Consider the following 12,064-nt stretch of genomic DNA (forward strand, 5'->3'; position numbering starts at 1 on the left):
TTACAGCTGCACTGGGAGCTACTGGAACCAGCACCATCGGCACCGCCATCACGCCGAGCGTCGGCTCCTCAACGCCATGACAAGGTGAGATGCTACGCACGTCAAGGTACTGTAATTTCCATACTAGAGGTTTTTTTCCAGTGTAGCTGGGCCTGCGACATATTTAGGTGCGGCAAAGTTATGTTTTGCTCTTGAGGGGGATAGTTATCAAAACTGTTAGTGTTATGTCAATAGATAAAATGCAACTTACAATCAATATACAAAAGTTTCTGAACCTTTTGGAATTTCTCACATTTCTGCATAAAATAACCATCAAATTTAATCTGATCTTTGTCAAAACCACACAGATGTAAAAACAGTGTCTACTTTGACTAAAACCACCCAAACATAGCTTTTCATATTTTATTGAGGATAGCATGCAAATAATGACAGAAGGGGGAAAAATAGAAAAATAAGTGAACCCTCTGCCTAAGGCGGGGGTCTTTAGCGCTGCGTGGTGGCGCTAGTGGCTCCCTGGAAATATATTTTTTACTTTTACGAGGGTTTCTGTTAGGGTTGTTCCGATCATGTTTTTTTGCTCCCGATCTGATCCCGATCATTTTAGTTTGAGTATCTGCCGATCCCGATATTTCCTGATCCGATTGCTTTTTTTTTTTTTTGCTCCCGATTCAATTCCAATCATTCCCGATAATTTTTCCTGATCATATACATTTTGGCAAGCATAAAGGAAAAAAATGAATAAAACTCGGACAAATATATACATTCAACATACAGTACATAAGTACTGTATTTGTTTATTATGACAATAAATCCTCAAGATGGCATTTACATTATTAACATTCTTTCTGTGAGGGATCCACGGATAGAAAGACATGTGACTTTGTCTATTGTGACTAAATATTGCCATCTAGTGTATTTGTTGAGCTTTCAGTAAATGATACTGCAGCCATGCCCCAATGCATGATGGGAAATGGGACCATGATGGGAAGTAAAACCATGACTGTGCGTCGTGCTACCAATGGATATATCTTCTCTGCTTTGGGAAATAACTTAAGGTGTTAAGGCAAAGATCAATTGCCACCTTGCTTCCCATGATATTTCTAATCATAGGGAGAGGGATTGCAAGGTTATAGCCAATTGAAGGAAGGCTCCTAAGGCTGCCAAAATTCACTCTACTCTTTTTGCGCTCCCTTTTATCTCTCTATAAAGGTAAAACGGCGTCATTACAGATTGAGCGCGATAATGAGGGAGAGGGTCGTGCAGCGCATATATTAATAGTGTGACACATTTTTAAATAAATTAATTGCTGCTGTTATCGGGATATTTTTGATAACTCTACCTTAAACCTAAATTAAAGACCCTGTATGAGTGTAACATATGTCTGCAACGTTAAATACAATTAGAAAACGATTTAATAAAAAAAAAAAAAAAATAATTAAAATATATATATATTAAAAAAATGATTGGCCGATATTTTTTTGCCGATTCCGATACTTTGAAAATGACGTGATCGGACCCGATCCGACATCTCTAGTTTTAATGTATAGGGTGCACTGCATTATAAGGAGCAGTAGTTGTAGTAGTAGTGGGGTTGGCGTTGCGTTATGCATCCACAAGATGAGGCTGAGCTAAACGGAATGTCATGCCATGAATAACTACCGAATTGGCCCGAATATAAGACTGTGTTTTTTGCATTGAAATAAGACTGGAAAAAGGGGGTCGTCTTATATTTGTGGTCTAGACATTATAGACCCTACCCACCGATGTCACAAAATCACGTGCTCGCTGTATGGTTCCGCCCACTTGTCCGTCATTTTGTGTCTGTATTATCAATGGTCTCAATTGATCGAGCAATTTATAATGCATTTCATGGAAGACCCGGTGCTTTCGGATGCCGTAAACTCACTTGATGCGTTGCATAAAAGGCGTTATGTGGAAAAGCTTCAGTTTATCCATTCGCCAGATCCATATTTGATGCCTAAATCGATGTTTTTCGACCCGCTGTCTCCGCCGTATTTGCCTGACATCTGCTAGCTACCCTGAACTGTACAACTATCTTGTCCACACAAAATCAGCCTATTCTCACGAAAGTTTGAAAAACTTTAAGAGCTTGGAGGCTTATAAATACTTCGTTGCTGGTTGGGTGAAACAGGTCCTCGTCCACGAAAATTCGGCAGGAATCTATCTTGTGCTTGGAAAGGTGAGTTACGAAATTTTCAATTCAAAATCTTTTGTTATTGCTAACATCCACTGTCAAGTCTAATGTATTTCATGTCGTTTGTCGATGGAGTTAGGGCTTTTAATGTTTATATGGTTTAGCGATAGCACTCTCACTACATACATACGTGTATGTTGTCGGCGATTAGCCTAGCAATGATCTTAATTGTGGTTGTCAGCCCAAAACCCTCTAAATATATATTAAATGCATCTTACCAGATATAAAATGACTACTACATAATCTGTGGTAATCGTTTGGAGCCCAGTTTTCTCGTCGAATTGCAGCAGCCATCTCGCTCTCTTCTCTCCGGGTCTCTCGGAATCCGGTAGAACTTCAAGTCTCTCCGTCTTCTCCGTCTATCTTCTCTGTTATTGCAACCGACCGCCACACACGCCTTCACCATTTTGATTATTAATGTTAACGAGCAGAAAAACACGTCGTAAATAGGAGGAATGTACGTAGCCGTAACAGGGAAACATGATGTGTTGACGGACAATTGGGCGGCACCAGTCAGGAGGAAGGAGTTGTGACGTCACGTGGGTAGGGTTTATACCCATTCACGACGCTAGATGGCGCCAGATATCATTGAAGCGATGTTCTGTCATGACAGATCTCAGCTACTCTCAAGTTGAACCAGTTTGCATTATTTTATTGCAATGTTGTTCCTTATTCAGATTTTTTTCAAGACTAAAGTCAGTCAGACTTCACTCTGATGGTTAATGCGGTTATTGCAATTTTGTTGTTTTATCACAATAGATTGGTTTATTTAGATTTTAAAAACCAGAAGCCATTCATTTACGACTGTTATTGCACTTTAGTTTACATATTTAAATGTTCAGATATTAAGATTTGAATGAGGCAAAATAACATGCTTTTTCTCTCAAATATATTGTTATAATCATTTGTTTCGGATGTACTGTAAATATTTGATCCATATGTAAGGCACATCAGAATATAAGGTGCACTTACAATGAATGGCCTATTTCAAATCCATTTTCATGTATAAGGCGCACAGCATTATAAGGCGCAGTAGTAGAAGTAGTGGTTGGCGTTGCGTTATGTATCCACCAGATGGAGTTGAGCTAAACGGAATGTCATGCCATGATTAATGAATATTGATCCATATATAAGGCACAAAGGAGTATAAGGCGCACCTTCAATGAATGGCCAATTTTAAAACCATTTTCATGTCAATGCACTGCATTATAAGGCGCAATAGTAGTAGTGGATGGCGTTACATTATGCCTCCACAAGATGGAGCTGAGCTAAATGGAATATCATATGATGATTGACAAATGTTGATCCATATGTAAGGCACATTGGATTATAAGGCGCACTGTCGGCTTTTGAGAAAATGGAAGGCTTTCAGGTGTGCCTTATAGTGCGGAAAATACCGTAATCACGAAGGCTGTATTTGTAGCTACTTTAGTTATTTTGATAGTAGGCTAACATAGCTAATATAGATACATACAGCATGTGTTACCTTCATTATAACGTTTTCATTTTTTTGCGGCTCCAGATATATTTGTTTTTTTGCTCCAATTTGGCTCTTTCAACATTTTGGGTTGCCGACCCCTGGCCTAAGGAGACTTAAAGAGCAATTGAAACCAATTTTTACCAAACAATTTAAGTCAGGTGTGTGCCCAATCACTGATGAGTGGTTTAAAGCTGCTGCCCTCCCCACTATAAAACACACACCAGGTAAGAAATGCCTTGATGAGAAAGAAGCACTGTCTGATGTACATCATGGCTCGGTCAAAAGAGCTATCTGAAGACTTGCCATCAGGGATTGTTGTTTTACTGGGAAAGGATACAAAACCATCTCTAAAAGTCTGTATGTTCATCAATTGACAGTCAGAGAAGTTGTCAACAAATGTAGCGTTTAGCACTGTTGCTTCTCTACCAAGAAGTGGCCGTCCACCAAAGACGACGCCTAGAGTTCAGCGCAGAACACCCAGAGAGGTAAAAAAAGAACACGAGAGTGTCTGCTAAAGACTTACAGAAATCACTGGCACGGTCCAATATCTCTGTACACACATTAACTATATGTAAACCTATGGCCAAGAATGGTGTTCCTGGGAGGACTCCACGGAGGAAGCCACTGCTGTCTAAAAAAAACCATTGTTGCTCGTTTAATGTTCGCAAAAAAGAACTTGGACACTCCACAGAAGTTTTTGCAAACTATTTTATGGACTGGAGAAACCAAAGTTGAATTGGTTGGAAATAAGACACAACATTATGAGTGAAGAAAAAATGGAACAGCTCACCAACATCAACACCTCATCCCCACCGTGAAGCATGGTGGAGGGAGCATCATGATTTGGGGCTGTTTTGCTCCCTCAGGGCCTGGACAACTTGCAATTATTAATGGAAGAATTAATTCAAACGTTTTGCAGGAAAATCTGAGGCCGTCTGTCAGAAAGTTGAAGCTAAAAAGAGGATGGATGCTGCAACAAGACAACGATGGAAAACACAGAAGTAAATCAACATCAGATTGGTTTCAGAACAACAAAATACACTTTCTGGAGTGATCAAGTCAAAGTCCGGACTTGAACCCCATTGAGATGCTGTGGCCTGACCTAAAGACAGCGATTCATGCCAGACATCCCAGGAATCTGACCGAACTTTTGTACAGATTCGTAGAGAAAAATGGGCCAAGATTAGTCCTGATTGATGTGCCAGACTGATCTGCAGCTACAGGAAGCGTCTGGTTGAAGTTAGGGTAAGTTATTGCTGCCAAAGAGGGTGCCACAAAATATTAAATGTGATGGTTCACTTAGTTATTTTTCCTCCTTCTGTCTTTGTTTGCACGCTATCCTCATTAAAATATGAAAACTTATAAATGTTTGGGTGGTTTTAGTTAAAGCCAACAGTTTTTGCATCTGTGAGATTTTGACAAAGATCAGATCACATTGGATGGTGATTTTATGCAGAAATGTGAGAAATTCCAAAAGATTCAGATACTTTTTCATACCACTGTCTGGTGTCGTCAGGGCCTGGTCGTCATGGCGACCAGTCACGCTAATGTCTCTTCTGACTCTCACTTGTGTCCTGTTGCATTCTCGTCCCTGCCTACTTAACGGAACCGCCTTCACGCTTCCCTCCAGTCTTTTTCAACGCGCCTTTTGTCTCGTCCTTTCCAACAGGACAAAGCAGGCTAGTGTGTATACACTCCATATTGGTATTCTAATTAAGGACACTGCCATCGATTTATACAGTAGGTGCTGCATTGTAAAATCAATATTTAAAAAAAAAAAATTCAGCCATTATCCACCCCTTAATCCGAGGTTGGGTCGCGGGGGCAGCAGCTTGAGCAGGGAAGCCGAGAGTTCCCTCTCCCTAGCCATTTCAACCAGCTCCTCCGGCGGGATCCCAAGGCGTTCCCAGGCCAGCCAAGAGACCTAGTCCTTCCAGTGTGTCCTGGGTCGTCCCCGGGGCCTCCCGCCGGTGCGATAGGCCTGGAACACCTCTCCAGGGAGGCATCCGAACCAGATGCCCGAACCACCTCAACTGAATTCTCTCAACGCGGAGGAGTAGCGGCTCGATACAGATACAGTGTACAACTGTTTTAGTATGAAAAGCTTGCTAAGGGTTTGCCTGCTGTACTGATTAAATGCAAGCTAAAAGTGGAGTAAACACTAGCTAGCAAACAATTACAGTATTTCATCATGGAGTAGGCTTAGCCCCATCTGGAAACTCGCGCTCTCCACAATAGGCTACAGCTCCGAAGCGAGGTCCCTTGTTAACAAACTAAATTCAATTGATGACAAACTAAATTCAATAGATTCTTGACAAACTGGATTCAAGCCGATTTTAAAAAAGAAAATTTCCACAACAACCTTCAACATTTGTAGGATACCAAAAAATGCCGTCATTATATGGAATCCATGTTTTTAAATAGGTGAATATCGCTCACTGAGGCCGGGAAAATCCCGTATTTCTAACGGAGTGAACTGGGACCTCGCTTCGGAGTTTTGTAATAGACATCGTGAGGTTCCAGATGGGGCTGCAGTGGGCTAAGATAACAGGTTAATTTTCAGTACTACACTGACACAAGACACCAACCTTCCTTTATGAAGTACTTTGTCACATCCTGTTGGCCTTTTCTACCCCTCTCCTGTTTTGCTTTCTTTCTTTCCTCTTTCAATAACCCGATTTTTGTTTTGAAAACATTTCTGCAGGAGAATGCACTCCGAGTCATTGACTGGTGTTAATGCGCACCGCTGCTCCTGGTCTGATCGAAGGAAGAGCGGACCAAACCATTTAATGAAAATACAGGGGTTGGGGGGGGTGGGTGGCAATACATATACTCTCTGGGTGTTTAATTTTTGCCAAAAACAAAACAAGAGAAAGGAACCCTTCGTTTTATTCCTACTAAAATTATAATGATTAATGTTTCGATTTGCAAACGATTACCTAATGTTCTAATTTTCTTTGTGGGCCCCATCAGTGCATGGGCCCTTAGAATCAATATCACTTTTCACCCCTATACGGAGGAAACTAATTTCGGCCGCCTTTAGCCGCGATCTTGTTCATTCGGTCACGACCCACAGCTCGAGACCATAGGTGAGGGTATGAACGTAGATCGACTTGTTAATCGAGAGCTTCACCTTTTGGCTCAGCTCCTTCTTCCCCACGACAGACCGGTGCAGAGTCTGCATCACTGCAGACGCTGCACTTATCCGCCTGTTTTTTGTTTTGTATTTTTGATTCATTATTATTATCTTTCCACTGGATGACAGACAACCATGACGTTGACCACACCTCTCTCATCACAAGACTCCTCCCCCCACATGGTAAGCCACTCCCACACCGTGCCGCTGCTGAGCCCGGCAGCAGGAGGTGACCGCGAAGGGCTTCGGCGGCGGCGCGTCCTTTCCAAAGATGGGCGCAGCAACGTGCTCATCGAGCACGTGAGCGGCCGCCGAAGGCTTTACCTCCGAGACCTCTGGACAACTTTTCTGGACATGCAATGGCGCTACAAGTTCTTCTTGTTCTGCGCCACCTTCGCGGGGACCTGGTTCCTGTTCGGGGTCTTGTGGTACCTGGTGGCTGCCGTGCACGGTGACTTGACAGGTAAGGGGAAATTATGACGGCCAATCCATATGAATACAGTGGGGCAAATAAGTATTTAGTCAACCACCAATTGTGCAAGTTCTCCTACTTGAAAAGATTAGAGAGGCCTGTAATTGTCAATATGGGTAAACCTCAACCCTGAGAGACAGAATGTGGGAAAAAAACAGAAAGTCACATTGTTTAATTTTAAAAGAATTTATTTCCAAATTAGAGTGGAAAATAAGTATTTGGTCACCTACAAACAAGTAAGAGTTCCGGCTGTCAAAGAGGTGTAATTAATGGCACCTGTGTCAACTGATTATCGGTATAAAAGATACCTATCCACAACCTCAGTCAGTCACACTCCAAACTCCACTATGTCCAAGACTACAGAGCTGCCGAAGGACACCAGAGACAAAATTGTAGACCTGCACCAGGCTGGGAAGACTGAATCTGCAATAGGTAAAACGCTTGGTCTAAAGAAATCAACTGTGGGACAATTATTAGAAAATGGAAGACATACAAGACCACTGATAATCTCCCTCGATCTGGGGCTCCATGCAAGATTTCACCCCGTGGTGTCAAAATGATAACAAGAACGGTGAGCAAAAATCCCAAAATCACACGGGGGGACCTAGTAAATGACTTACAGAGAGTCACAAAGGCTACTATCAGTAACACAACTGCCAGGGACTCAAATCCTGCGCTGCCAGACGTGTCCCCCTGCTGAAGAAAGTACATGTCCAGGCCCGTCTCCGGTTTGCTAGAGAGCATTTGGATGATCCAGAAGAGGACTGGGAGAATGTGTTATGGTCAGATGAAACCAAAATAGAACTTTTTGGTAGAAACACAGGTTCTCGTGTTTGGAGGAGAAAGAATACTGAACTGCATCCGAAGAACACCATACCCACTGTGAAGCATGGGGGTGGAAACATCATGCTTTGGGGCTGTTTTTCTGCTAAGGGACCAGGACGACTGATCTGTGTAAAGGAAAGAATGAATGGGGCAATGTATCGAGAGATTATGAGTGAAAATCTCCTTCCATCAGCAAGGGCATTGAAGATGAGACGTGGCTGGGTCTTTCAGCATGACAATGATCCCAAACACACAGCCAGGGCAACAAAGGAGTGGTTTCGTAACAAGCATTTCAAGGTCCTGGAGTGGCCTAGCTAGTCTCCAGATCTCAACCCCATAGAAAATCTGTGGAGGATGTTGAAAGTCCGTATTGCCCAACGACAGCCCCAAAACATCACTGCTCTAGAGGAGATCTGCATGGAGGAATGGGCCAAAATACCAGCAACAGTGTGTGAAAAGAGTTACAGAAAACGTTTGGCCTCCGTTATTGCCAACAAAGAGTACATAACAAAGTATTGAAATGAACTTTTGGTATTGACCAAATACTTACTTTCCACCATGATTTTCAAATAAATTCTTTAAAAATCAAACAATGTGATTTTCTGTTTTTTTTTTTTCCCACATTCTGTCTCTCATGGTTGAGGTTTACCCATGTTGACAATCACAGGACTCTCTAATATTTTCAAGTGGGAGAACTTCCACAATTAGTGGTTGACTAAATACTTATATGCCCCACTGTATTTCACTCATTTGGGGGCCCGAGCATCTTTACCGTTATTTTCCCGAGAGATCCAAAATGAAGGGGCTGACCGAGGCTGCCGATTTGACATCTTTGGGTAAACTATTCCAAAAAGGGCCGCAGTGGGTGCGGGATTTTGTTCCAACCCTTCACGAGGCCAGCTTTTCACCAATCTGGTGTTTTACAAGTGCAATCAGTTGATTGCAGTCAGATGCTTCTGCTAGAACCTCATTGGTTTAACTGTCTATGCTGAATCAGTTGGAGCAAAGACCAGGACCTACAGCGGCCCTCGAGGACCGGTTAGACTGACCTTAACACTTAGTCAAACTCAGGGGTGGGCAAACCGGTCCTCAAGGGCCGTAGTGGGTCCTTGTTTTTGTTCCGACTGATTCAGCACAGACAGTTGAACCAATAAGGTTTCTGCTGAAACAAGAAGCGCCTGACTGTGATCAACTGATTGAGCTTGCAAGACACCAGATTGGTGAAAAGGTTTCTTCCTGACGGGGTTGGAACAGAAACCCGTACACACTGTGGCCCATTGTGGAATAGTTTGCCCATCCCTGGTCTAACCCCAACCCCTAAACATCAAATGCTGGACTAACCCCCAACTTCTAACAGTAATCAGATCTGAAAGAAGTCTTGTCCCCTCCAGACTCTGCCTCATCACTCAATCACACGCCGTGCGTGACTGAAGTGCACACGCTAACGGGGGCCTTCCTGTTCTCGCTGGAATCGCAGACCACCATCGGCTATGGCTTCCGCGTCATCACCGAGGAGTGCCCCGCCGCCATCGTGCTGCTCATCTTCCAGTTGGTCGTCACCATGGTCATGGAAATCTTCATCACCGGCACCTTCCTGGCCAAGGTGGCGCGCCCCAAGAAGCGTGGCGAGACCGTTAAGTTCAGCCGGAACGCCGTGGTATCCACGCATGACGGGCGGCTGTGTCTCATGGTCCGGGTCGCCAACATGCGCAAGAGCTTGCTGCTGGGTTGTCAGGTACTAGTTAGCTCTGTGGAAATGATCCCAATGTTTTGCTTCAAAGTTCTTAACCCTTGATAGGGCTCACATTTCAACACAAAAAACTACAAGATGCCATTTCGGGAGGTATTGCGTGGGGATGTTTTGTTTAAAATTTTTCAGGTTTTCCTTGTTACTCATTGGTTGCCATTGATGGGGCTACATTTTCACTGCATTTTGACTCAGAGGGGTGAATGAACAATGCAAAGCATCCCCAAAAATGAGGAAAAATAGTCATTTGCCCTATGAAGGGTTAACCCTCCGCAAATTGCAAGTGTTGGTTGTTTGGCATTCAGGTGACAGGGAAGCTGCTCCAGACGTCAGTGGGCGAGGAGGGCGAGGCGCTGCATCTGGACCAACGGAATGTTTCCTTCCGGGTAGACACGTCCAGCGACAGCCCCTTCCTCATCATCCCGTTGACCTTCTACCACGTCATCGACGACAGCAGCCCCCTGCGATCCTGGGCTGCCCAAGGTAAGATCGCGCGCTCGTCATACTTCCGAGAAAGTCTTAAAGCCCCGTGTCTACAAGGTGGCGGCTGGACGGCCGATTTCGAGCTTCTGGTCATCCTGAGCGCCACAGTGGAGCCCACGTCAGCCACCTGCCAGGTGCGCACTTCGTACCTCCCCGACGAGATCCTTTGGGGCTACGAATTCCCTCCAGTTATGTCACTGAGCATGTCCGGGGGCTACGTTGCCAACTTTGCCTTCTTCGACAAGGTGTCCAAAGCCAAAATGCCACAGTCTGACAAGGCTGGCACGGACGTAGAGAAGTTGAGACCGGAACGTCTGAGTGTGCGGATCAGTAACGTTTGACACGGAGATTGGAAATTACCTAATTTAACAGTCTGTCATGGGCTATGGTCTTTTATGGTGTGCTATATGTTACGAATGGACAGAGTGTGGTTGGGTTTAGACTGGAAGTGCAAGGTTGTGGTTACTAGGTTAAGGTTAGGCAGGTTAAGGAGGTTAGGACTAGTTTGAACATTAACATTTTGTTTTGTGTTCCTATCCTTCACATAATAAACTCCAGATGTCTCTTGAGACGACAACAACAATCGTCCTTGTGAAAGTGCGACTATAGACAGGCCCCATATTTTGAAAGGCATAATTTCGTTTAGTTTTGTTTTAATTTTTATTTTTTTTTGTGTGTGTTTGTGTGTGTGTGTGCGGGGGGCTAGGTAGAGGCTGTAACTATAACTACTTTTACCCCCCACCCCCGCCATTGAACATCCTATTAAAAATATACCAAGGCAAAGTGGTACCTCTACTTAAGAACGTCTCTACATACAGAATTTTCAGGATAAGACATGCCTCAATGGGAAAATATTGCCTCTTGTTAAGGCATTTCAGGATAATAAAGGCAATATACTGTGCAGTTGTACCACTACTTAACAATGTCTACATACAAAATTTTCAGGTTAAGACATGCCTCAATTGGGAAATATTGCCTCTTGTTAAGACAGAAATTTCAGGATAAGAAAGGCAAAATACAGTACAGTTGTACCTCAACTTAAGAATGTTTCTACATACAGAATTTTCAGGATAAGACATGCCTCAATGGGAAAATATTGCCTCTTGCTAAAAAAACAAATTTCAGGATAAGAAAGGCAAAATACAGTACAACTGTACCTCTATTTAAAAACGTCTCTACATACAAAATCTTCAGGTTAAGACAAGCCTCAATGGGAAATTATTGCCTCTTGTTAAGGAAATTCAGGATAAGAAAGGCAAAATACAGTTGTACGTCCACTTAATGTCTCTACATATAGAATTTTCAGGTTAAGACACGCCTCAATTGGAAAATATTGCCTCTTGTTAAGAAAGAAATTTCAGGATAAGAAAGGAAAAATACAGTACAGTTGTACCTCGACTTAAGAACGTCTCTACATACAGAATTTTCAGGTTAAGACACGCCTCAATGGGAAAATATTGCCTCTTGTTCAGAAAGAAATTTCAGGATAAGAAAGGCAAAATACGGAACATTTGTACCTTTACTTAAGAACGTCTCTACATACTGAATTTTCAGGTTAAGACAAGCCTCAATGGGAAAATATTGCCTCTGGTTAAGAATGAAATTTCAAGATAAGGAAGGCAAAATACAGGTCGACTGGTACTCGCAGCTCCCAGAGTTGACTGAACGTAACATAGCTGCTCTGCCATTGGCTATATTGCCTAGCA

The 12,064-nt window shown here is 43.1% G+C and overlaps 1 protein-coding gene across 2 annotated transcripts; it reads left to right on the forward strand.

Moving 5' to 3' along the window:
* The first annotated feature begins 23 nt into the window (after positions 1 to 23).
* LOC130929154 (ATP-sensitive inward rectifier potassium channel 10-like) lies at positions 24 to 11,118 on the forward strand. 2 transcript variants are annotated; one of them, XM_057856117.1, is made up of 5 exons: positions 24 to 106; positions 6,961 to 7,294; positions 9,520 to 9,863; positions 10,181 to 10,358; positions 10,416 to 11,118. In XM_057856117.1, exons 2-5 carry the CDS (start codon positions 6,967 to 6,969, stop codon positions 10,697 to 10,699), a joined length of 1,134 nt encoding a protein of 377 aa, XP_057712100.1. In that variant the 5' UTR covers positions 24 to 106; positions 6,961 to 6,966; the 3' UTR covers positions 10,700 to 11,118. The 2 variants fall into 2 exon arrangements, with proteins under 2 accessions (XP_057712100.1, XP_057712101.1); XM_057856118.1 differs by having other exon boundaries at positions 28 to 84.
* The last annotated feature ends 946 nt before the right edge of the window (positions 11,119 to 12,064 follow it).

This window comes from Corythoichthys intestinalis, chromosome 13 (assembly GCF_030265065.1).
Source record: "Corythoichthys intestinalis isolate RoL2023-P3 chromosome 13, ASM3026506v1, whole genome shotgun sequence".
Taxonomy (NCBI): domain Eukaryota; kingdom Metazoa; phylum Chordata; class Actinopteri; order Syngnathiformes; family Syngnathidae; genus Corythoichthys; species Corythoichthys intestinalis.